Source organism: Ornithorhynchus anatinus, chromosome 3 (assembly GCF_004115215.2).
Source record: "Ornithorhynchus anatinus isolate Pmale09 chromosome 3, mOrnAna1.pri.v4, whole genome shotgun sequence".
In the NCBI taxonomy this organism is placed as follows: Eukaryota; Metazoa; Chordata; class Mammalia; order Monotremata; family Ornithorhynchidae; genus Ornithorhynchus; species Ornithorhynchus anatinus.
The window spans coordinates 103,407,841-103,433,416 of record NC_041730.1 but is presented as its reverse complement, the minus strand read 5'-3'; the positions used below and the strand labels follow the sequence as shown (position 1 = coordinate 103,433,416).

Genomic DNA, 25,576 nt, shown 5'->3' with positions numbered 1-25,576 from the left:
GTGGCAGAGCCAGGATTCGAACCCATGATCTCTGACTCCAAAGCCTGTGCTCTTTCCACTGAGCCACGCTGCTTTTCACAGATTAGCTTTTCACACTGCTTGTGTAAACTACAGAAGTCACTATAAAATCTCTACCCTCACCAACTATGAAATCCCCCCATCCAACCACAACCTTCTCACCCGCCTTCTATCCCACACACCCCCCCTCACCCTTTTTATGGTATTATTAAGTGCTTACTATGTGCCAGGCATTGTATTAAGCATTAGGGTAGTCAAAAGCTAATCAGGTTGGACACAGTCCCTATCTCACATGGGGTTCACAATCTTAATCTTAGAAGGAGCATGGCTTAGTGGGAAGAGCAGAGGCTTGGGAGTCAGAGGTTCTGGGCTCTAATCCTGGCTCCGCCACTTATCAGCTGTGACTTTGGGCAAGTCACTTCTCGGTGCCTCAGTTTCCTCATCTGTAAAATGGGGATTAAGACTGTGAGCCCCACATAGGACAACCTAATTACCTTGTATCTACTCCAGCACTTAAAACAGTGCCTGACACATAGCAAGCGCTTAACAAGTACCTTCATCATCTTAATACCCTTTTTCCAGATGAAGCAACTGAAGCGCACAAGTTAAGTGACTTGGCCACGGTCACCCAGCAAAGTTGCGGCGCTGGGATTAAAACCCAGATCCTGCTGACTCCCAGGCCCCTGCTCTATCCACTACACCAGGCTGCTTCCTCTCCCCACAAATCTGTCCTGTCCCTCCACTGAGACCTCAAAACTTTTGAATCCATCCAGTTTTCTCAAGTCATCATGCCCCATTTAATCTCCATAACTAAAACTACCTTCCCTGAACAACAAAATTGATGTTCTCAGCACCACCCTCTCTACTGACCCCAAATCACTCATTCCCCTAACCCTTCGATCTCATACCACTAACCCACAGCCCTGGATCAACTCCACAGTCTGTTTCCTTTGCTCCTGTGCATAAGTCACAGAGTACTGCTGGTGGAAATCCAGATAACAGGCCCACCTAGTCCAACTCAAGTTCATTCTTGCCTGCTTTAACTCTGCCCAGCATCAGTATTACACCATCCTTATTGACTCCCATGCCCGTTGCCCTTGCCAGTTGTTTCAGGCATTTAATTCCCTTCTCAAAATCCCTGTCTCCTGCCCCCCACATCTCTTGCCCCTAGAGAAGCAGCGTGGCTCAGTGGAAAGAGCACAGGCTTGGGAGTCAGAGGTCATGGGTTCTAATCCCGGCTCTGCCACTTGTCAGCTGTGTGACCTTGGGAAAGTCACTTAACTTCTCTGAGCTTTAGTTACCTCATCTGTAAAATGGGGATGAAGACTGTGAGCCCCACGTGGGACAACTTGATCACCTTGCATCCCCCCAGGACTTAGAACAGTGCTTGGCACATAGTAAACACTTAACAAATCCCATCATTATTATTATTAATGACCTGGCCACCCATTTTGAGATAACTGAAACCATCAGCCGTGATCTCCCCAAATCTCCCCTGCTCCTCTCCAGTCTCCTCTGCGTTCTCCTGCCCCTTCTTCAAGGCTCTTATCTTTCCCAGCAATATCCCAAGAGATCTCCTGCCTTCTCCCCAAATCCATCCCCTCCACCTTTACTCCATCCCTTAGCACTTTAACAAAGGACTTTCCTCCTCTGTTCTTCCCTCTTTGCCATCTTCAATTGTTCACTCTTCAATGGGTCCTCCCCATTTCAAACATGTGCAGGTCTCCCTTGATCCCATGGCTCCCTCCAATTATCATCCCATCTTCCTCCTACCATTCCTCTCCAAACTCCTTGGGCAAGTTGTCTATACCTGTGGTCTCCAGTTCCTTCCATGAGAAGCAGCATGGCCTAAAGGAAAGAGCAAGGACCTAGCAGTCAGAAGGACCTGGGTTCTAATCCTGGCTCCACCACTTGTCTGTGTCTTCAAGCCCCATGTGGGACATGGACTACGTCCAACCTGATAAGCTTGCATCTTCCCCAGTGCTTAGATCAGTAGCTGGCACAATGTAAGCACTTAACAAATACTATTAAAAAAAAACAAAAACAATTCTCCCTGACCCTCACCAATCTGGCTTCTTCCCCCTTCACTCAACAGAAATTGTCCTTTCAAAGATCACCGATGTTCTCTTTCTTGACAAATCCACAAGATCACCGATGTTCTCTTTCTTGACAAATCCACAAACCTCTATCCCATCCTATACCTTCCTGCTTAGCTGCCTTCGACACTGTCGACCACCCCTTTCTCCTACACCTTGGCTTCACTGCCAGTATCTTCTTCTGGTTCTCCTCCTATCTCTCTGGTCACCCAGTCTCTTTCACAGGTTCCTTCTCTGCATCCCACCGCTTAATTGTGGGAATCCCTCAAGGCTCAGTTCTGGTTCCCCTTCCGTCTCCATCTACGCCCACTCCCTTGGAAAACTCATTCACCTCCATGGCTTCAACTACTGTCTCTATGTGGATGATTCCCAAATTTACATCTCCAGCCCTGATCTCTCTCCTTCTCTGCAGTTTTGCCTTCAAGACAGCTGTACCTGGATGTCCATCCCACACCTCAAACTTGACATGTTCAAAACAGAACTCATCTTCCCACCCAAACCCTGTCCTCCTTTGCTGTCCAGTGACTTTGCTTTCACTGTAGACAGCACCCCCATTCTCCCTATCTCACAAGACCATAGCCTTGGCATTATCCTCAACTCATCTCTCCCACTCAACCCACATATTCAATCTGTCACTAGATCCTGCTGGTTCAACCTTCACAGCATTGCTAAAACATGGCCTCTCCATCCAAACTACTACTCCTTTAATCCAAGCACTTATTCTATCCCATCTTGATTACTGCAGACTCCTGGCTAGCATCCCAGCTAACCTCCCCATCTCCTATCTCTCCCTACTATAGTCCACATTTTACTCTGAGCCCTGGATCATTTTTCCTACAAAAAAATTCGGTCCATGTTTTTCCAATCCTCAAGAACCTCTGGTGATTGCCCATCTCCCTCCACATCAAACAGAAATTCCTTACCACCACCTTCAAAGTACTTAATTACCTTGCCCCCTCCTGTCATATCTCCCGGATTTCCTACTACAACCAGCCTGCACACTGTGCTCCACTACTGCCAAACTACTCTCTCTTCATATCCTACAGACTCACCTTCAAAGCCTTACTGAAGACACAGCTCCTCCGAGAGGCCATCCCTGACTAGGCCCTCATTTCCTCTTCTCCCACTCACTTCTGTGTCACCTTTGCATCTGAATTTTCTCCCTTTACTCACCACTCCCTCAGTCCCACTACACCTATGCATATAGCCGTAATTTATTTATATTAATGTCTTTTTCCCCTTCTAGACTGTAAGCTCATTGTGGGAACATGTCTATCAACTGTTATACTGTACTCTCCCAAGCACTTAGTACAAAGCTCTGCACACAGTAAGTGCTCAATAAATACAACTGGTAAGGTCTTCACATTCAAAAGCAGGCCAGAAATCCATCACAAATGAGGCACGAACATACTTTTATTCTATTTTGGTTCCAGCTACATCAATTGTAAGGTTTTACTCAGGTCAATTCCTTGATTATGAATAATTTAGCAGAAAAGGCCTACCAATCTCAATAAACAAGAGCAAACCTAGAAACTGAATGCTCACAAGGTTTGTCCACGTCACTTCCTCCTTTTCATTCAAAATGCTTCCTTCCTTGGAGAACCTTAAAGCTCTTTACAAATTAGTCCTTAAAACAAGGGAATAGGTATGGGAAGAATTACCACTCTGATTTTATAGACAGAAACCAAAACACCAAATTGACAAAGTGATTTCCTCTACATTTTTAATGAGATTATTTGCACCAGCCCTTTCCTCTGTAAACTTGCTGTGGGCAGGGAATATATCTGTTTATTGCACTCTCCAAGCAGTTCTGCACAGAAAAAAAGCATTCAATAAATACCAGTGATTGCCACATAAGTAGTTACAATTCTGGAAGTGGGAAATGTGGCTCTGATTCATTTTACCTGTCTACCAACTCTGTTCTTCTGTACTCTCCCAAGCTCTATACCCAATATGCACTCAATAAATATAATGATTTTACTTTCTAGGCCAAAAAGGCTTTGAAGCCTGGAGGAAGCACACTCGGGTGTTCCTTCAGTTTTTGTAATGGCAAAGTTGTATTAAATGTCCACTCCTACTTTTATCGCTACTGTCCCACCTAACAATAAAAACCTTTCGAAAACCTACTTGAATCATCTCTTCAGAAACCGAAAACATTTATCGCTTCTCAAAATGCCAAGCGGCCTGTACTATAACAGTCTTTCACTTCTGAAGATGACACTACTGACAGTACGACACTATCCATGTATGTATAAGGGGCTGAAAAGATGGATGCATAAGCATAAATGCATAGAGTTCTACCACTTAATATGGGAGTGAACCTCATGATAAAGGTTCACTGACATAGTCCTCTGGTCACCCAGCTTTGAGTTTGGGAGAACAGGCACATAATGTTTAAAGAATATTTTCAAACTCCTTCCCCAGCCAAAGATATAAGAGCAGCAGGGCCCCCTGGATAGAGAATAGCCCAGCCCTGGGAGTCAGAGGACCTGGCTCTGCCACTTCCTAGCTGTGTGACCTTGGGCAACTTCTCTGTGCCTCAGTTTCTCATCTGTAAAATGGAGGTTAAATCCTACTCTCTCCTACTTAGTCTGAAACCAAAAGGACCAGGGAATGTGTCCAGACTGATTATCATGTATGTAGCCCAGCACTTAGTAAAGTGTTTGTCATTCAGTAAGCGCTTAATGAAAACCATATAAAAAAACTTTAGGAGTCAGGAAACCTAAATTTAATCCCCTCTCCACTTTTTGCTGATTGTGTAATCTTGAGCAAATGATTTAACTTCTCTGTGTCTAAGGTTCCTTTATCAAACAATTGTATTTATTGAGCCTTTACTATCACTAAGCACTTGGGAGAGTACAATGTAGCAGAGCTGGAAGGCATATACCTTGCCCACAACGAGCAGTCTAAAGGGACTGTATCCTTACGTGTAAAATAGGGATTAAATATATTGTCAGGCTGTGAGCCTCATAAGGGACAAGGACTATGTCTAATTTGAATGTATTTTGTCTAACCCAATACTTAGCACATAGTAAGTGCTTAGCGAATACACAATAATTACTGATAATAATAATAATGATGATGCCTCACCTGTCTCACCACCGACCCCTGCCTCTGGCCTGGAATGCCCTCCCTCCTCAGATCCCACAGACAATTAATCACTTTCCTCCCCTTCAAGGACTTGTTGAAGGCATGTCCCCTCCAAAAGGCCTTCCCAGACTAAGCCCCGCTTTTCCTCATCTCCCACTCCTTTCCATGTGACCCTGACTTGCTCCCTTTGCTACCCCCCACCTCTCAGCCCCACAGCACTTATGTAGAGATCGGCAATTTTATTTATTTGTACTGATATCTGTCTCCCCACTTCTAGACTGTTAGCTCATTATGGGCAGGGAATGTCATTGTTTCTTCTTGTACTGTACTTTCCCAAATGCTTAGTAGTGCGCTCTGCACACAATAAACCCTCAATAAATAAGACTAAATGAATAAGGTAAACAATGCATCCCTAAATAGAGAGGCTCGGAGAATCTAGGTGTCACTGGGCACTGCTGCCACCTTATCACTGATCACATAATTAATAAACTCAGCTGCCTACCTGCCTGGGTGGCTCTGCATAAACCAACACTGTTCCTGAAAGATTAACAGATATATGTCCTATTGATGGTGGAATAGTGAACCCGCCATCCTAAAGCAGCCAGCCTAATGAATTGAGCACAGGCCTGGGTGTCAGAAGGACCTGGGTTCTAATCTCAGCTCCATGTCTGCTCTGTGACTTTGGGCAAGTCACTTCCCTTCTCTATACCTCAGTTACCTCACCTGTAAAATGGGGGTGATGACGGTGAGCCCTATGTGGGACAAGGACTGTGTCCAATCTGCTTAGATTGTATCTACTCCAGTACTCAGTACAGTGCGTGGCACAGAGTAAGCACTTGAAGACCATTAAGAAAACCAAAAGCCTCTATTAATAATAATAATGGTACTTAGTTTTATGAACAGCTTGGGCATATCCAAATGAAGTACTAAAATACAAACACAAACAAGCAGATAATTTTGCATGGCAGGTGACCTGAGCCCATAATTGAGTCTGGCAAAGAAAACTGTATTAAAAAAATCCCTTCAATTTGAATAATTAACATTTCACTAATTCCCTTTTTTCCTTGTCTTAGTTACAGTTTTGTTGTTTAGCTACATAAGTCTGGACTGCTAGCAATAATAATAATACATACAACATGCAGAAACAAACTTGAGTTTGAGAAACCATGAAGATAAAATCTTCTTCCAAAACTTGATTTGCCTTTAAGAGCAAAGACAATATAACAGACAGAAAAAAGGGGGAATTGACCTAAATTTCTACAAATTGCCAAGTAGTAGACTTCTAATTAGTTTTACTGTACTAAATACAGCAAGTGAAGAAATTGAAGGCATGAAACAGAATCCAAATCCAAATAAAGAGTGTATCTCAAAAAAACAAAACAAAAACCAAAAACCAAAAAAAACCCACCAGAATTTGTGACACCTGGCAAGAGGTAGGAAAGAATCAAGATAAGCTACTTGGAACATCAAAGGATAAGATGATAAATTCCATTAGAAATTACTGATTAGAAAATCTCCTTCTCAAACCATTAGGGACACAGCCATACAGGGGCCACTAAAATTGGTAGGAAATTATTTTTCAAGCCCGAACAACTAAAGTTGCAGGGAGCACACCCGAGACTTTAAAAAGAGGTTTTCTGTGGAGAAAATATGACAAATCAAAAGGGTGTGAAAGGCAAAGTCCAATTCTCCCAGTAACCAAGCTTACTTTAAATTAAGCACTTTTGGAAGGGCACTAATTAAATTCAGATAATGCACTCATTATCTGGGTGCTCTGGGAGAGATGTGTCCATGGTGTCGACTTGACAGCATAAGACAAGACAATGCATTCAGTGGTTATCCAGGGGTCTCCAATAACCAGTTTGTTTATTACAAGAGTTAAACTTAACACTGAGAGAATCAGATTCAACACTTCAAACCAACTCTTACTAAGGGAAAATGAAACCTCTGTAGCTTCGAAGTCTCTGGCCAGAACTTTCACTGCCGAGAAATATTTGAGCCAAGTAGGTAACAAGGGCCCATCCTCCACTTGTGCCTTACTATTTCTGGTAAATACTGGAGTCTGCACTATTTCACCAGTTCCTCAGTTTATCTACGGAAGGTCCATTCCTGTTTTCCAATCTATTCTCCAGTAAATGTTCTTGGTCAGTCTCTGCAACCAACTCTCAACTATTATGTTAACAGGTGGCAAGATGTAAATATGTAAAAAAAAAATCCACTGACAGTCACATTTTAGTTCAGTCCCTCCTGACAATGCCTTCTAGAACTACTAACAAAAAATAAAAGCGTGGGTTTCACTTCCCAATATTTCTCTGCTACCCTCTGGTGGAGATTCAAATGAACGGTAAATTGTCAGAGAGTAGGCAACCAAAGATCATCTTCAAAGGAGATTCAAATGAACGGTAAATTGTCAGAGAGTAGGCAACCAAAGATCATCTTCAAACAGAGGGCAACACTACTCATCAACCACTGGAAAGGAAAATCTCCCCTAGATTTCTCCAGTTCCCCTTCCTGTCCCCTCTTGGACTCTCCCATTCTACCCAGCAGCATCTCAAGAAACCTCGGGCTTCCACTAAAATTCTACTTTCTCCACCTGTGCTTCTCTCACCCCATCCCTATCAAAAACAAATATTCCCTTCTTCATCACCATATTCAGGACTCCTTCCTCACTGCTTTCAAACATGCTAACGTATCCCCTACCCTAAAAATAAAAGAAACCCTTCCTTGAGCCTCCCGGCTCCCTCCAGTTACTGCCCCATCTCCCTCCTACTATTCCTCTCCAATCTCCCTGGGCACGTTACCTACACTGGCTGCTTCTACTTCCCCTCTGCCCACTGAAATCTGGCTTCTGCTCTTCGCTCCACAGACACGGCCCTAAGGTTGCCCATGACCTCCTGGTCAAATGCTTTACTCCATCTTACTTATCCTCCATCTTTCTGCTGCCTTCAACACTGTGGACCACCCCCTTCTCCTGGAAACATTATCTAATCTTGGTTTCATGGACACCGTCCTCCCGGTTCTCCTCCTACCTCTCTGACCACTCCTTTTCAGTCTTTCACTGGCGACTCCACTACCTCCCACCCACTGAGGGGGACACGTCAAGTCTCAGTTCGAATTTCTTTTTACTCCCCATCTATACCAGTTCCACCGGAGAACCCATTCACTCTCACGGGTTAATCTTTACACAGATGATTCCCAAGTGTACTTCTCCAGCTCCATCTTTCTCCTCTGCAGTCTCAAATTTCCTCCTGTCTTCGGGACATCTCTACTTGAATGTGCCACTGATGTCAGCGAGGAAATCAGGAAATCAGCGAAGATAGAAGGGAGCAAGGTGATGAAGTATTTTAAGGCCAAGTGTAAGGAGTTTGATGCAGAGGTGGATGGGCAACCACTGGAGGTTCTTGAGGAGTAGGGAAACAAGGACTGAACAGTTTTGTAGAAAAGTGATCCTGGCAGAAAACTGAAGTATGGACTGGAGGCAGGGAGAGTTGCAAGGAGGCTGATGCAGTAGTCAAGGTGGTACAGGATAAGTGCTTGGATCAAAGTGGTAGCATTTGGATGCAGAAGGGCAGATTTTAGCAAGGTTGTGAAGGCAGAACTGATGGGAATTGGTGACAGATTGAATATGTGGGTTGAATGAGAGAGATGAGTCGAGGATAATGCCGAGATTATGGGCTTGTGAGGCAGTGAGGATGGTGGTGCTGTCATGGGAAAGTCACAGGAAGGGCAGGGTTTAAGGGGAAAACATGAATTCTGTTTTGGACAAGTTTGAAGTGTTTACAGGAGATGTCCTGAAGGCAGGAGGAAATGCAAAACTGCCGAGAAGGAGATCAGGGCTGGAGAGGTAGATTTGGAAATCACATAGTTAGAAATGGTAATCGAAGTTATGGGGGCGAATGACTTCTCCAAGGGAGCAGGTATAAATGGAGAATAGATGGCGACCCAAAACTGGGCCTTTCTAAAGTTAGGGGGTCGGGGGCAGAGACGGAGAATGAACGGCCAGACAGCTAAGAGAAGAACCAGGAGGGGTTACGGTGTCACTAAACCAAGGTAATTTTTCTAAGATAAAAGAGTGGTCCACAATGTCAAAGGCAGCTAAGAGGTCGAGGAGGATTAGGACAGAATACAGCCCATTGGATTTGGCAAAGAAAGCACTGGGGGTGATCTTTGAGAGGGCAGTTTTCAGGGAGTGAAGGTGGTGGAAACCAGATTGGAAAGGGTCAAAGGAGAGAATTGGAGGAGAGGAAGAAAGTGGAGATAGCGGGTGTAAACTCAATCAAGGTGGTTGGAGAGGAATGGTAGGAGGGAAATGGGGCGAAAAAAGGAGGGAGCCAGGGAGTGAGTTTTTTAAGATAAGGGAGACACGAGCGTGTTTGAAAGCAGGTGGGAAGAAGCCATTGGAGAGTGAACAGTTGAAGATAGTGTCAGGGAGGAATGGGAGGGACCAAGAGTTCTACTTTCACAACATTATTAATATATTTAAGCTCTTACTCTGTGTCAAGCACTGCTCTAGGCATTATAACTGAGTTCTATTTAGTGCTTCATTACCAAAGCATCTTACATTACTTACTTTAATTTAGTGATCACAACACCCCTGTGAATTAGGATCAGGCATTATTATTATCCCCATTTTATAGGTGCAGAAAGGAAACACCTCCCCAAGGTCATGCAATAGCCAGGTAGCGGAGTCAGGTCAAGAACACGGGACTGCCGACTTCAAGGGCGCAGTTCTTTCACTATTCCACTCACTGTGGACAGGAAGCATGTCTACCCAACTCTACTATACTGTCCTCTCCCAAGGCCTTAGTACAATGCTCTGCACCAAGTAAGCACTCAGAAAATACCACTGACAGCTGCATTTTTTTGGAGGTAGTTGTTAAGCACTTACTGTGTGTCAAACACTGTTCTAAGTGCTGGAATAGGTACAAGTTAATTAGGTTGGACAAAGTCCCTGCCCTGCATGGGGCTAATAGTCTGAGTAGGAGGGAGAACGGGAAAACTAAGGCACAGAGAAGTGACTTGCCCAAGCTCACACAGCAAACAATTGGCAGATCCAGGATTAGAACCCAGGTCTTCTGATTCTGATCCAAGTCTTGGCTCTTTCCACTAGTTTACGCTGATTCTCCCATTACCTTCCATCTCTTGAACCTGGCCTTTCCTCACCAGCCAAACTGCTACCCTGTACATCCATCTTGATTACTGCATCAGCCTCCTTGCAGCTCTCCCTGCCTCCAGTCCATACTTCAGTCTTCTGCCAGGATCACTTTTCTACAAAACCATTCAGTCCATGTTTCAATGGGCTAATGATTCTCTTCCTAGAATGTCTGTTAAGCGCTCACTAAAGAATTACAACAAAATTGCTGTATTGTGCTTTGAATCCAATGTCAGCCTCCTCCCTGCCTCTTTCCTCTCCAATTCATATTTCCTTATCTCCCCACTCCTCAAAAACCTCCAATGGTTGAACAACCCACCTCTGAATCAAACGCCCTACCATCGGCTTTAAGGCACACACCTCTCTCCCGCCTCCTAACCTTGCTTATCTCCCATTATAACCCTATCTGTACACACCACTCCTCTAATGCCAACCAAGTACCTCAATTTTGTCTATCCCATTGCCGACCCCTTTGCCCAGGTCCTCCCTCGGGCCTAGAACTCCCTCCCCCTCCACAGCCAACAGCCCACCACTCTCCCCATTTTAAAAACCTTCCTAAAAATTTCATCTCCTCCAAGAGGCCTTCCCTGACTAAGCCCTAAATTATCCAATCTGCCCTCCCCGCAGCTGCATCACCAACGTGGTTGGCTATGTACTCTTGATATGCACTCAATCCCTACAGGACTTAAGTAATAATAATAGTAATGATAACTGCAGTATTTGCTACAAGCTTTCTATGTGCCAAGCATTGTACCAAACACTGGGGTGGATACAAGCAAATCGGGTTGGGGACAGTCCCTGTCCCTCTTGAGGCTCACAGTCTTAATCCCCATTTTACAGATGGGGTAATTGAGCCCAGAGAAGTGACTTGCCCAAGGCCACACAGCAGACAAGGGGTGGAGCCGGTATTAGAACTCTTGGCCTTCTCACTCTCAGGCCCTTGCTCTTATCCAGTATGCCATCCCCTATCTGTAATTTAATGTCTGCTTCCTCCTTTTAAAACTGTAAACTCCTTGTGGGCAGAGATCTCATCGACTAATGCTACTGTGTTGAACTTTCCCAAGTAAAAAGCTCAACAGATAAACCTTTGATTGATTTAAAAAGGCAAGGGCAGGGCCAGAGTGAGCCACATACTAAACAATCAGGCCCTGAAAAATTGACTTCAACCAATGATATTTACTGAGAACTTAAGATGCGCAGAACATTGTGCTATAAACACTTGGGAGAGTACAACAGGATTAGTGAACATGCCCCACCCATAATGAGTTTATAGTCTAGGGGACTTGGCTATATTTACACCTGGACTCTAATCTCTACGAAAAAGATGCTTAAGAGTTTCATCTAGTCACAAACACCATTTACTGCCACACAAAGAAAAAGACTGCTACACCGAATGTAAAAGGTAGTTAAATTATCACAGAGGAACACATGAAATTTCAATGGTGGAATTTTGCCCTTGAGTTTAAAAAGCACAATACAGTACGATGTTATAATTCCTGAGTGAGCGCTTAACAGACATTCTAGAAAGAGAATCATTAGCCCAATGAAAAGCCCTTGCCAGGAACTGTGGAGGAAAAAAACCCTCTCAGAATAATGGTTTACATTCATCCCTTTCATTTGCCAAACTAGAAAATTTGCCCTTCTTCCCCAGAACTACCTTATTCTTTCGTAATTGAAGCAGCATTTACTGAGCACCCACTTGGTGCGGTGCACTATATTAGGCTCTTGAGAGATACCGAACAACAAAGTACACATTCCCGGCCCACAGAGTTAGAACATTAATCTGTTTATGCAGTGCCTGAATTCAATTTACCAGAGGACCAAACATGCAATTATCTTGTCCTTGATAATTATTGATATAGCATTAAGTGCTCAATAAACTCAAGAAGGGGAAAAAAAACCCTCTTACTGGTTATTCTCCAAATACTAAATAATTTAACTTATTTTTAAACCTCCAACTCTGGTTTTGTCATAGACCGCAAAAACAATTAAAAGGGTATGGGAAGGTTCAGCAATGTAGTCATAAAGAGACAAGAATTATATGAATAGCTAAGATTCATATTTTCCTATCTACTGTGATTTTGGTGTGTCACTGCCCTTAAAGGGCTTGCTCCCTCTCCTAACTTCTGGAATACAAAAAGATATTAGCACAGACTAAGATTAAAATATATATATTTACACCTACATACACACACACGCGCGCGCGCGCGCGCAAAAGACTATGCCCAGCGGAACCTTCATCTGGCCTCTTGGGTAGAATCTTCATGTTTGCGGTGCCAGATTCGTAATCAAGAGCTGTAGCCCCGTTTCTACTATTGACTGTGGCTTTGGGCATATTGTTTAATCTCTCAGAGTCAGTTTCCCCCCAACTTGTGAGGAGAAAGTGAGACAATTACAGTGCTAGAAAAAAAGATGCACAACTTGGAGCTATACGAGTGAGAACTTTCACAGGCAAGATACTAACAGGGTGGTTGGACAAAAGTAACGTTAAAATTAATTAACAAATGCCTAATAAAGTTCCAGTTTAATTAGGATTTTCTAATGTATTTCATCAAGCCAAATGAATGATTTATGCTCTCCTGAAATGGAAACAACGCACATTCTATGACTGCGATCCCTCTAGATTTTATGTATGACAGTTATGAAATTGGAAATATTAGAGAGAAGTAAAAATCGCCATGTCAAATTTCCTAATGATGTTGATGGTTGTTTTTAACTTATAGTAATGACATCACAAAGCAGCCTGCTCTTATTCTGGACTGTGGGTTTCACTGGAAACCATTACTCTGAGGGAGGACAATCGAGGTGACAGGAGATTTCTAAGAGTTCAAAATAAACTTTCAAAAACCAAGATACATACGCTCTGCCACTGAGCCAGCTCATTTGAAGTAAAAAACGGCAACAGACTTAGGTTACCTGTGTGTTTGCGAAGGTGCTCTTTAAAATGTCCAAAATGGTCAAACTGTTTGTCACAGTACTGACACACGTGTATTTTTTTCCCAGGCCTTGGCTTCTTGCTGGCTCCACCTTCTTCAAGGTGGTAGCAGGTGAGGTGTTGTTTCCATGCGCTTTCCCGCAGATACCTTTTATTGCATATGTCACACTTGAAACTCTCAGTAGAGTGTGATTTCATGTGTTCCTTAAAATGGTAAAACAATTTAAATGAACGGTTACATTTCTCACAGTGGAACAAGTTGTTCACATGTGACAGCTGAAGCTCCACAATTTCAATACCTACTACCTGTTTGCTTGTGGGATAAGTTGCTGTGCCATCATCTTCTTGAATCTGCCCCTTCCTATCCCCTTGGCGGTACTTGCTGGTAATATCAGCCAACAAAGCTAAAGCAGAGTCATCAGAGGAACCTGTGCTTTGAATATACTTTATAGACCGTCCCGCTGAAGCTACTTCTAGGGTTTCCATGCTATCTTCTTCCACTTCAGTTGTCCCTTCGGCGATCTCCACCTCAATTTCAACGGGCTCCGATTCCGCACACGGCAAAGTCTCCGTTATCACGTTTGACGTTTCGGCAATCTTCCTCTTTTTTGCTTTCGCTTTTTCTGATGTCGTATTTTCCTCTATGGGTGAGGCATTTTCTTTGTTCCTGAAATATTTGCACACCAAGAGGGTAAGGGTTATTTATCACCCTTAAGGCAACTAAACAAACAAACACAGACACCAAATGCCAAGCGACAAGGGGAAGTCCTAGCAGTACGAAAGACAGCCCTAAACTTGAGTTGTTGACACCCCCGGATACGGGCCCCGCGTCTCCAAAAAGTTCTAGAGAAGGACACGGAAAGAGCTGGACATTACCATCCACCCATTTAGACTACAAATCCAAGAGTTTCCTAGCGAGAGCTACAGGGGCAATGCCCGAAAAGGCTGTGTCAGGCTTGGGCCAGAGGGCACAAACTCCTCCTCCATCTGGGGCCTCAGTGTCGCAGTGGGGGACCACGATCTCGGATGAGGGCGGCAACCGTGTTGGTCTGCGATAGGGCAGATAAGCGCCGACGTCCCTTTGCAGGTCCATAGCTTTAAATTGTAGCAAAGCCAAGAGACTCTCCTGGCTGCCTGGCCTCCACCACCTCACCAGAAGAGACGCTCGGTCTGGATCTCACGCTCCTGGGGATTCAGCTAAGGCTGGGTCCCGGGTTTTGTTCTACATTTCTCATCCCTTTTAAGAATGGGTTTTCACAGCTGAAGTGGAACGGAAGGGTGAACAACAAATACATCAAATTTGGAGCTATTTAGCCCCCCTGCCTCCCTACCTCCCTCCACAAAAAAGTCCACCCTTGTCTGATTTATTGGGATTGGCTACAAAGAGGACTTCCAAAAATCAATGGGCAAATGCATGGCTCTCCAATTCATTTGGACTGTTAGAAAGAAAGCCAGTGTGACAAACAAATGAATGGTATATAAAGTTGGTCCTCTTATCTAAGTGGCATGAAGGTACAGGCTACATAAGCAACAGTAAACTTGGCTTGCACAAAGCATTCAAACTGTGAAATCCAGGTGTACAATACAAGGATGGTGTTCTCGCAAAGCCCCACAATAAGGAAAACATGGTGTAGTGGTGGTAATAGCATTTACTGAGTGCCTTCTTGACGTGGTGCCCTGAACTAGGCACTTCAGAAGAATAGAATAACAAAGACACACTTTTTGTGCTTTTATGTGGCTTTTTCGAGAGACAAACTGTTCCATGAAAAATGATCAAGGGGGCGGGTGTAAAATGTGACTATAATACTGGCTTCTACTAATGTACACGACCACACCGAAATTGTGTCGAGTTCAAAAAGTGTATTAATTTAATATGTTGTACACTGTAATTTCAAGAATCAGGCTGAACATTACACTTCAATTTTATATTGAACTTTTTAATGGTAATAATAGAGCTACTTAGTATTTTCATAAAGATGAAGAATGAGCTCAGAGTTTGGGTACCAGGTATTAATAGTCAATATTGATGTTTAGCAGTGTTCCTGTGTGAGACCACACCACTTATGAACTGTTGAAAACCACTGGAAGCGCCAGCTAGCACAAAAACGCAGCAATCTTCCTACTTCTAAATGTTATCACAGAGCAAATTGCAGCAGAGCATTGAAGGGTGTTTTTTAAATCTACTTCCAAGGGTTAATATATTGATTTTAACCTACATTGGCCTATGTGACTTGGGATCCGATTACTTAGGAATCGCTTAATCTGCCCAGGGAACTTCAAGGCAATTCAAGTCCCTTTGGGGGATCCAAACATTTCTGAATCTAGGTCAAGCCAGAGAGGATTCTAGAACTCTTAGCCCTCACCCCCACTTCCAAACTTTATTTTGAACGCGGAGAGGTTCTGGGGAACTCACTGCCAGTTGAAGTTGCGTAAGTTCTCTACTTCTGGGGCTTAATGAGACCCCACTACACCATCAGCCCCTTGAGGCCAAGAAGCATGTCTAGACAATTTCGTTGCAGTCTACTCTCCCGAGAGTAGAGTACAGTGCTCTGCACAGAGTAAGCACTTAATACTACTGATTGATCGATTGAGTGAAAGTACCAGTGCAACACTTCCAGTGTTCTAACTACACAGTGTGAGTACGAACGCTAACGTCTCTAGTACAGGGCAATGGTCCTTAATAAGTATTTTTGATAAGTCCCAGTGGACTCTATAGTTACAAATACTTGGAAAGCAAGTACTGCAATATTCGGTTTTGCTATTGAAATCAAAACAAATACCTGACTTCAAGTGCTTTGATAGCTTCTAGCATCTGGAGATATTCGGCAGCTTTCCACACATCATTGGCTTCTTCTTCCCCTTGTATCATTAGCTTTGCTGTATACGTGAACTCAATTAAATGACGGAAAGCCATGTTACTTACACCTGCAAGGAAACTAGGATTAGCACTGCTCGCAGTTTAAAGACATTGTTAGATTTCTCAAATGAAAAATTCCTCTTCCTCCCTCTCCAAGTTTACCTCTCAACTCGTCCTCGTAACTGACTTTTCAAAGATCACTTCCTAGAGACACAATCATTAATGCAGTACTAGAAAAGCACGGTGCGGGTGGGCAAAAGCAGCCTGTGTCGATGCCATAACATACACAAAAACCCACAAGTGTTCTTAAAAGATTTATCTCTGAGAGGCTACACTGTGCGTGGCTCAGTGGAAAGAGCATGGGCTTGGGAGTCAGAGGTGATGGGTTCTAATCCCGGCTCTGCCACTTGTCAGCTGTGTGACCTTGGGCAAGTCACTTAATTTCTCTGTGCCTCAGTTCCCTCATCTGTAAAATGAGGATGAAGTCTGTGAGCCCTGCATGGGACAACCTGATTGCCTTGTATCTACCCCAGTGCTTAGAACAGTGCTCGGCACGTAGTAAGCGCTTAATAAATACCAACATTATTATAACTGAAGGATCTGAATGCTTTCAAGAGGGCCAGCTGGCCAATAATCAAAATAATGAAGGATTGTAGTGTGGTAAAGAAGACTCCAATGGTCCAACCCAAGCCACTAACGTCTCAACAAAAATTCTGGGAAACTGGGGATATGTCCAGTGAACAACAAGGAATGGAAAAATGAAAAAAAATCCTAATTGGAAAGTTAAAATAAAGAGCATGTTCTAAGTAGCATGGTCCATTTTTTTTTTTTATAGACCCTGGATGTGCCCACTGGATGACCCTCAGAGAGGCAACCTTTCTTCTAAAGGCCTCAAAGCCATTCTTAAACACCAATCTGCAACGTGTCAGGTGAGTAACCTAGAGCCAATTCTTGATTTCAGGCTGCCAAAGTAGTCATAACAATGATGATGATAACAATAATAGTATTTGTTAAGTGCTTACTATGTGCCAAGCATTGTTCTAAGCGCTGGGTAGATACAAGGTAATCAGGTTGTGCCATGTGGGGCTCAGTCTTAATTCCCATTTTACAGGTGAGGTAACTGAGGCACAGAGAATAATAATAATAATAATAATAATTATGTTGACATTTGTTAAATGTTTACTAAGTGCCGAGCACTGTTCTAAGCGCTGGGGTAGATACAGGATAATCAGTCCCACGTGAGACTCACAGTCTTCATTTTACAGATGAGGGAACTGAGGCACCGATAAGTTAAGTGACTTGCCATAGTCACACAGCTGATAAGTGGCGGAGCTGGCATTAGAATTTACGGCTCTGATTCCCAAGCCTGTGCTCTTTCCAAGTAATGAGATTACCAAAGAATAAGAAGAATATGGGTCCCAGGGCTTTGATTTTCAAGCTCCGATCAAATGTGTATAGTTACTATGTGACCCCTGGCGATTGACTATTCTCCTTGGGTCACTAGATCAGCAAACTTACTGAGGTTCATTTCAATCTCTCCAGTCCCCGTTGTCCCCATGTGGAAGCCTCTATGTCCAAGTAGCTGGAAGACACTTTTTTCATGGGTCTTCTCCAGACACCACCAAATAATAGGAAGTAGCCAATTAATACAGGCCTTCTTTCACAAAGGAAAGGTGTTTCCTTGGAAAGGTGTGTTTCCCACCTGTTTATCCTTTTTCTTTCTCTCTGATCTTAAACCCCATTCACAGAAATACTACCTGGAGTATTTAGCATTAGTATTAATTACATGCCAAGCACTAGGATAGACACAGAATATTCAAGTTGGATACAGTCCTTTTCCCAAACAGGACTCAAAGTCTAAGATACAGATACCTCACAGTCTAACATCACTTAAATCCCTCTTTCTCTTAAGCTACCGTCAGACTTTTGTAGCCCACCTCTATTAATTCTTTCCCCGATTCCCATTTCCTTCTCTCCTATTATAATCAACCCAGAAGCATTTTTAAACATCAAGCCGACTTTTTAGATCACCTTGGTGGCCAACTATTTTCAGCTTGGATAAGCTCCAGAAAGGCAGGGACCAAACTCTGACAGTCTAACTTCGAAGGAACTATCATGCTCTCACCATAGCTCCTTCTATGGCTCCATGTGGGCAGGTAATGTGTAACAGTGTACTCTCCCCAAGCACTCAATACATTGCTCTGCACACAGTAAGTGCTCGATAAATATGACAGTCATTTAATCGTATTGAGCGCTTACTGTGTGCAGAGTACTGTACTAAGAGCTTAGGAGAGTACACTAAAATGGTAAATGGACACAGTCCCTGACCACAACGAGCTTACAGTTCAAGGGTAGGGTGTGGGGGGCGGGGAGAGTGAAGAGAAGGGGGAATGGATTGACTCAGCAAGGAGAGCAACTCACTGGTCTTTCTGTAACTGGGGTAAGCTGCTCAATTCCTCTGACGCTCAGTGGTTCAAATAGATGCTGTGGCTAATGAGTATTATTTTACTTATTCAAAATGGAATCATCAGTTCAGTAGCCCCTTATTCTACCATCCAGCTGTTTTATAAGATGAATTCAAATCTAGTAACAAAACATTTAATGGGATAGTCTCTGATATTCACAGAACAAGAGCCCAAGGATGCTCAGATATTTTAATTTTAAACCTAATATTCATTCAATAGTATTTGAGTGCTTACTAGGTGCAGAGCACTGTACTAAGCGCTTGGCATGTACAATTTGGCAACAGATAGAAACCATCCCTGCCCAATGACGGGTTCACAGTCTAAACGGGGGAGACAGACAGCAAAGCAAAACAGAACAAAACAAAAGCAAGACAACATCATCAAGATGAATAGAATCAAGGGGATGTACATCTCATTAACAAAATAAATAGGGTAATAATATATACAAATGAGCACAGTGCTGAGGGGAAGGAACAGAGGGTGGTGGATAGGGGAGGGGAAGCAGAGGTAAAGGGAGGGCTCAATCTGGGAAGGCCTCTTGGAGGAAGTGAGCCCTCAGTAGGGCTTTGAAGAGGGGAAGAGAGTTTGGTAGATGTGAGGAGGAAGAGCATTCCAGGACAGCGGGAGAACATGGGCCAGGGGTCGATGGTGGGAGAGGCGTGACCTGGGGACAGTGAGGTGAGTGGCGGCAGAGGAGCGGAGTGTACGCGGTGGGCAGTAGAAAGAGAGAAGGGAGGGGAGGAAGGAGGGGGCCAGGTGATGGACAGCTTTGAAGCCAAGAGTGAAGAGATTTTGTTTCGTGCGAAGGTTGATAGGCAACCACTGGAGGTTTTTGAGGAGGGGAGTGACATGCCCAGAGCGTTTCTGTAGGAAGATGATCCGGGCACCGGAATGAAGAATAGACTGGAGTGGGGAGAGACAGGAGGAAGGGAGCTCAGAGAGGAGGCTGAAACAGTAATCCAGCTGGGATATTATTAGAGCCTGTACCAGCAAGATAGCCGTTTGGATGGAGAGGAAAGGGTGGATCTTGGTGATATTGTGAAGGTGAGACCGGCAGGTGTTGGTGACGGATTGGATGTGTGGGTGAGAGAGCTGAGTCAAGAATGACACAGAGGTTGCGGGCCTGTGAGACGGGAAGGATGGTCATATCGTCCACAGTGACAGGGAAGTCAGGAAGAGGACAGGGTTTGGGAGGGAAGATAAGGAGCTCAGTTTTACACATGTTGAATTTTAGGTGGCGGGCAGACATCCAGGTGGAGACGTCCCGGAGGCAGGAGGAGATACGAGCCTGGAGGGAGGGGGAGAGAACAGGGGAGGAGATGTAGATTTGGGTGTCATCTGCGTAGAGATGATAGTTGAAGCCGTGGGAGCGAATGAATTCACCAAGGGAGTGAGTGCAGATGGAGAACAGAAGAGGGCCAAGAACTGACCCTTGAGGAACCCTTACAGTTAGGGGATGGGAGGGGTAGGAGGAGCCCGTGAAGGAGACCGAGAATGAACGGCCAGAAAGATAAGAGGAGAACCAGGAGAGGACGGAGTCCGTGAAGCAAGGGTTGGATAACGTGTTGATGAGAAGGGGACGGTCGACAGTGCCGAAGGCAGCTGAGTGGTCGAGGAGGATTAGGACAGAGTAGGAGCCGTCGGATTTGGCAAGAAAGAGGTCATGGGTGACCTTTGAGAGAGCAGTCTCAGTGGAGTGGACGGAAGCCAGATTGGAGGGGGTCCAGGAGAGAGTCGGAGTTGAGGAATTCAAGGCAGCAAGTGTAGACAGCTCGTTCCAGGAGTTTGGAAAGAAAGGGTAGGAGGGAGATAGGACGATAACTGGAGGGGGAAGTGGGGTCGAGAGAGGGCTTTTTTAGGATGGGGGAGACACGGGCATATTTGAAGGCAGAGGGGAAGAAGCCATTGGAGAGTGAGTGGTTAAAGATAGAAGTTAAGGAGGGGAAGAGGGAAGGGGTGATAGTTTTTATAAGGTGAGTGGGAATGGGGTCCGAAGCAGAGGTGGAGGGGGTGGCACTTGCGAGGAGGGAGGAGAGCTCCTCTGAGGATACTGCAGGGAAGGATGGGAAAGTAGGGGAGAGGGTTGGGAGTTGGGGGGATAGAGATGGTGGAGGGATGACTTTGGGGAGCTCAGACCTGATTGTGTTAGCTTTCATGATGAAGTAGGTGGCCAGATCGTCGGGGGTGAGGGATGGGGTGGGGGAAGGAACAGGCGGCCTGAGGAGTGAGTTATAAATCCGGAAAATTGGTGGGGGTGACGGGCATGGGGGTCAATGAGGGAAGAAATGTAGTTTTGCCCGGCAGAGGAGAGGGCAGAGTTAAGGCAGGAAAGGATAAATTTGAAGTGAATAAGGTTGGCCTGGTGCTTAGACTTTCGCCAGCAGCCCTCAGCAGCTCGAGCATAAGAACGAAGGAGGCGGACAGAGGCAGAGCTCCACGGCTGCGGGTTACTGGAGCGAGAGCGGCGGAGGGAAAGGGGGGCGAGTGAGTTGAGATGAGTACAGAGGGTGGAGTTGAGAGCGGTAACCTGATCATCAAGAGTGGGAAGAGAGGATAAGAAGGCGAGGTGGGGTGAAAGGCTTTGGGAGAGAAGGATGGGATCGAGAGCGTGGGGGAGTAGTACAGAATTGCAGGGGGAGAGTGTGAGAGAGGAGGCAGGTGAGAAGGTTATGGTCCAAGAGACGGATTTCAGGGTTGGTGAGGGTGGAGATAGTACAGCGGTGAGAGATGATGAGATCGAGGGTGTGACCAAGTTGGTGAGTGGTCGAGGTGTGGTGGAGCAGGAGGTTGGCAGAGTCAAGGAGTGATAGCAGGCGGGTGGCAGAGGGGTCACTGGGTACATCCACGTGGATATTGAAGTCTCCGAGGATCAGAGTGGGCAGAGAGAATTTAAAGCCTACATCCCCAAATCCCTAAAATTGCCTTGAGGCATAAAGTTTTCTTCTTTTCCCTGAGCTCCTTATCAGTAACATTTCTTTGTTCAAGACACTAAATACTTCCCAAAAGCTGCCACCGTCCACTATCCCACTGTGCAACCAAACTCCCCTTCCAAATATAGGGTTATTACTGTTGTTTTTGCAGGGTCAGTGCAAATATCACCAGAAAAGTGGCTCTTCTCTCAAATGCTGGAGAGCAATCAGCAGCATTACTAGTCCCCAATCAATCATATTTACTGAATGCTTACTGACTGCAGGGCACTGTACCAACACTTCTTAGTACAGTATTGCTCTGCACACAGTTAGCGTTCAAATACACTGGACTGACTACAATACAACTGACATTCTCCGCCTACAATGAGCTTACAGTCTAGACTACTCACTTCAGCTGCATAAATGTACGGATTCTCGCTGGGGCCTAGTTTTCCGTACCACTTTTCAGAGGCAATCTTTTACAACAGGAGTCTGTTAAATGTTTCAGCGTCTCCTAAAGGGACTGTGGTATCCAGTAGGTGTTCACTCCGTAGCAGTTACTACTCAGGGAGAAGTACTCTACCCAACTTGAACCTTCTCGAGGAAAACGCGAGACAAAATAGCAATTTATCCAGTCATCAAATAACTGTCGCCTTTTCCCCATGTTCACTTTTAAACGCAACGGCGGTCAGACTTACCAGTTGACAATGCATCAAAAATAGAGCTGTCAAAAACGAGTATTTACCTTCTATCTCCACCAAAGGTTCCTGAGTGAAATCTTGAAAGAATTTGTAAAAGAACTGACTGCATGCAGCCAGAACAGCCTTGTGGGCCTTGAAATGATGACCTGAAAATGACAAAAGCAAAGTTCAGCCATAACTCGGAATGCACAAACCTGGTACGTATGAAAAGGTTCAGAAAAGAATTCTAGAGGTTAACAGTGCGCTTCAGAATCACACAATACCAAGCACTAAAAAATTTGGTTCTCGAATGAAAAAAAAGAAGTCCCCATCTTTATTCTCTAGGTTTCACGGATGATTTACAGATGTTAAATTCTTCACAACACTATACTACGGAGTGACAGAAGGTTCTTCATCCACCACTGAAAGAAAACAGTCCCTAAGGTGAAGAACATTTAGTAGCTGGCATATCAGGTTAGTCGATGAAGAGACGAAGACCCTATCATAACCAGTTAAAATAGCTGGAAATACCCCACAGCGCTTAGTATAATACACTGCAACCGGGGGGAGGGGGGGGAGCACTCAATACACACTATCACTACTGCTGGGAAGTTTGTTGGTTTTTTCCTGAAAGAATAAAGTATAATGATGACTTACAGGTGTGATCTAAATGGGGAAAGTTCTGTTTAACTGGCACCCTTTAATTTAGTACATCAAATTCATGCTTCAGCTAAAGAGGCTTAACACGACCAAACAATAGTTGGAGTAGCTTATACGACTACTTTTCCATTAATGCAAATGTATCGAACCCGAGTGTCGGGGAGAATGAGGATCAAGAAAATCAGCAGAATTGACTGAGCGTTTAGAGCACTGTATCTGCTCTACCCCTTCTTGCCGAATCCTCTTTTGGTGCCATGGAGCCTGGTCCAGGTGGTAACGCCAAGGGGCACATCCCCTCGCCCCACACAACCTAATGATAACAATAATGATGGCATTTAAGTGCTTACTATATGCCAAGCACTGTTCCAAGCGCTGGGTGGATGCAAGGTCCTCAGGTTGTCCCATGTGAGGCTCACAGTCTTCATCCCCATTTTACAGAGGAGGTAACTGAGGCACACAGAAAGGTTAAGTGACAACCCAAATCACCCAGCTGATAAGCTATCTGTTGCCAAACTATACACTCCAAGCGCTTAGTACAGTACTCTGCACATGGTAAGCACTCAATGAATATAATCGAATGAATGAGTGGCGAATCTGGGATTAGAACCCAGGACCTGTGACTCTCAAGCCCGTGCTCTTCCCCTAGGCCACGCTACTTGGTAGGTGCTATGAGCGCATATAATAATAATGGTATTTGTTAAGTGCTTACTATGTGCAAAGCACTGTTCTAAGTGCTGGGGGGGGGGGGGGAACAAGGTGATCAGGTTGTCCCCCGTGGGGCTCACATCCCCATTTTCAGATGAGGGAAGTGAGCCCTGAGAAGTGAAGTGACTGGCCCACAGTCACACAGCTGACAAGCGGAGGAGCCAGGATTGGAACCCATGACCTCTGACTCCCAAGCCCGGGCTCTTTCCACTGAGCCCCGCTGTTAAGCGCTTACTATGTGCAGAGCACTGTTCTAAGCGCTGGGGTGGATACAGAGTCATCAGGTTGTCCCACGTGAGGCTCCCAGTCTTCATCCCCATTTCCCAGAGGAGGTCGCTGAGGCCCAGAAGGGAAGTGACCGGCCCACAGTCTCCCGGCTGACAGGGGGCAGAGGCGGGATTGGAACCCATGACCTCTGACTCCCAAGCCCGGGCTCTTTCCACCGAGCCCCGCTGTTAAGCGCTTACTACGTGCAGAGCGCTGTTCTAAGCGCTGAGGTGGACACCGAGTCATGAGGCTGTCCCGTGAGGCTCCCAGTCTTCCTCCCCATTTTCCAGAGGAGGTCACTGAGGTCCCACAGTCACCCAGCCAGACCAGGGCGGAGGCGGGATCGGAACCCCTGACCTCGGCCTCCCCGACCCGGGCTCTGGCCACTGATCTTGTCGGCTGTGTGACTGTGGGCCGGTCACTTCACTTCTCCGGGCCTCAGTGACCTCCTCTGGAAAATGGGGAGGAAGACTGTGCGCCCCACGTGGGACCACCTGATGAGCCCGGATCTCCCCCAGCGCTAAGAACGGTGCTCTGCCCAGAGGAAGCGCTTCCCCAACACCAACGTTATTATTCTTATTGTTATCGGCGCCGCTTGGCCCTCCTGCCTCCACACAAGCCCGGCGGGCGTGGGGGAGGAGGAGGAGGGAGGGAGGGAGGGAGGGAGGGAGGGAAGAGGCCGCTGCGGCCCGGCCGTTGGGATGGTTTGTTTTTTTCTTTCGTCTTTCCCCGTTAGGGCGGCAGGGTCGGGGGTCGGGGGTCGGGGGTCGGAGGTGAGGGCTGAGGGCCCCGCTACCCACCGTCGACGATGAGGGTGATGTCGGTGAACTGGTCCTGCTCGCGCTGCTCATTGAGGCGGTCCAGGATGACTTTGTGGTGGTCGGGGAATTCTTGGACGCAGTCCATCGTCTCCTCGGCCTCCATGGCCGGGCCCGACCCCACCCAGAGCAGGGCAGAGCAGAGGCGGAGGCGGGGGCGGGGGCGGGGGCGGTGCGTCCTCCCTCCCTCCTTTCCTTCCTTTCCTTCCTTCCTTCCTCCCTTCCTTCCTTCCTTCCTTCCTCTCTTCAGGACCGGCCGGCGCCTCCCCCCTTTCCTCCCCCCCCCCCCCCCGCCTCCTCGGCGGGCCGGCACTTCCCCAGGCCAAGAGGAGGAGAAGAAGCGGGCCGGGGCCGGGGCCGGCACGTTCCGCCGTCAACGTCCCCGCGTGCGCGTGCGTGCGTACGTGTACGTGCGCGCGCCCGCCCCCTCTCGCCCCCGCCCCCTCTCGCCCCCCGCCCCTCCCTTCCTCCGCTAGGGGGCGGGGCCCCAGGGCGACCCCTCGTGGCCGCCGCCGCCTCGCCGTCCCTTCCTTTCTCGACAATAATAATAGTGATAATGATAACGATGATGGGATTTGTTTTGTGGCCGCCGCCGGCTGACCTTCCCTCCCTTTCTCAACACTAATGATAGTAATAATAATGATGTTGGTATTTGTTAAGCGCTTACTATGTGCCGAGCACTGTTCTAAGCGCTGGGGGAGACACAGGGGAATCAGGTGGTCCCACGTGGGGCTCCCCGTCTTCATCCCCATTTTACAAATGAGGGAACTGAGGCCCAGAGAAGTGAAGTGACTTGCCCACAGTCACACAGCCGACAAGTGGCAGAGCCGGGATTCGAACTCATGAGCCCTGACTCCAAGGCCCGTGCGCTTTCCACTGCGCCACGCTAATCATGATAAGGTTGGGATTTGTTTTGTGGCCGCC

The 25,576-nt window shown here is 46.0% G+C and overlaps 1 protein-coding gene across 3 annotated transcripts in view; it reads right to left on the bottom strand.

Moving 5' to 3' along the window:
- Positions 1 to 24,820, bottom strand: part of ZNF131 (zinc finger protein 131) — a 38,957-nt gene extending 14,137 nt beyond the window's left edge. Inside the window, exons 1-5 of one of the 3 annotated variants that reach the window (XM_029060529.2) lie at positions 24,635 to 24,820; positions 22,268 to 22,369; positions 16,072 to 16,216; positions 13,595 to 13,958; positions 13,273 to 13,495 (exon numbers count right to left, since the gene is read on the bottom strand). In XM_029060529.2, coding sequence (XP_028916362.1) covers positions 13,273 to 13,495; positions 13,595 to 13,958; positions 16,072 to 16,216; positions 22,268 to 22,369; positions 24,635 to 24,758 — 958 coding nt within the window. In that variant the 5' untranslated portion in view covers positions 24,759 to 24,820. Of the gene's footprint in view, positions 1 to 13,272; positions 13,959 to 16,071; positions 16,217 to 22,267; positions 22,370 to 24,634 lie in introns of all 3 variants that reach the window. The other 2 variants (XM_029060530.2, XM_029060528.2) reach the window with 2 other exon arrangements.
- Between the last annotated feature and the right edge of the window lie 756 nt (positions 24,821 to 25,576).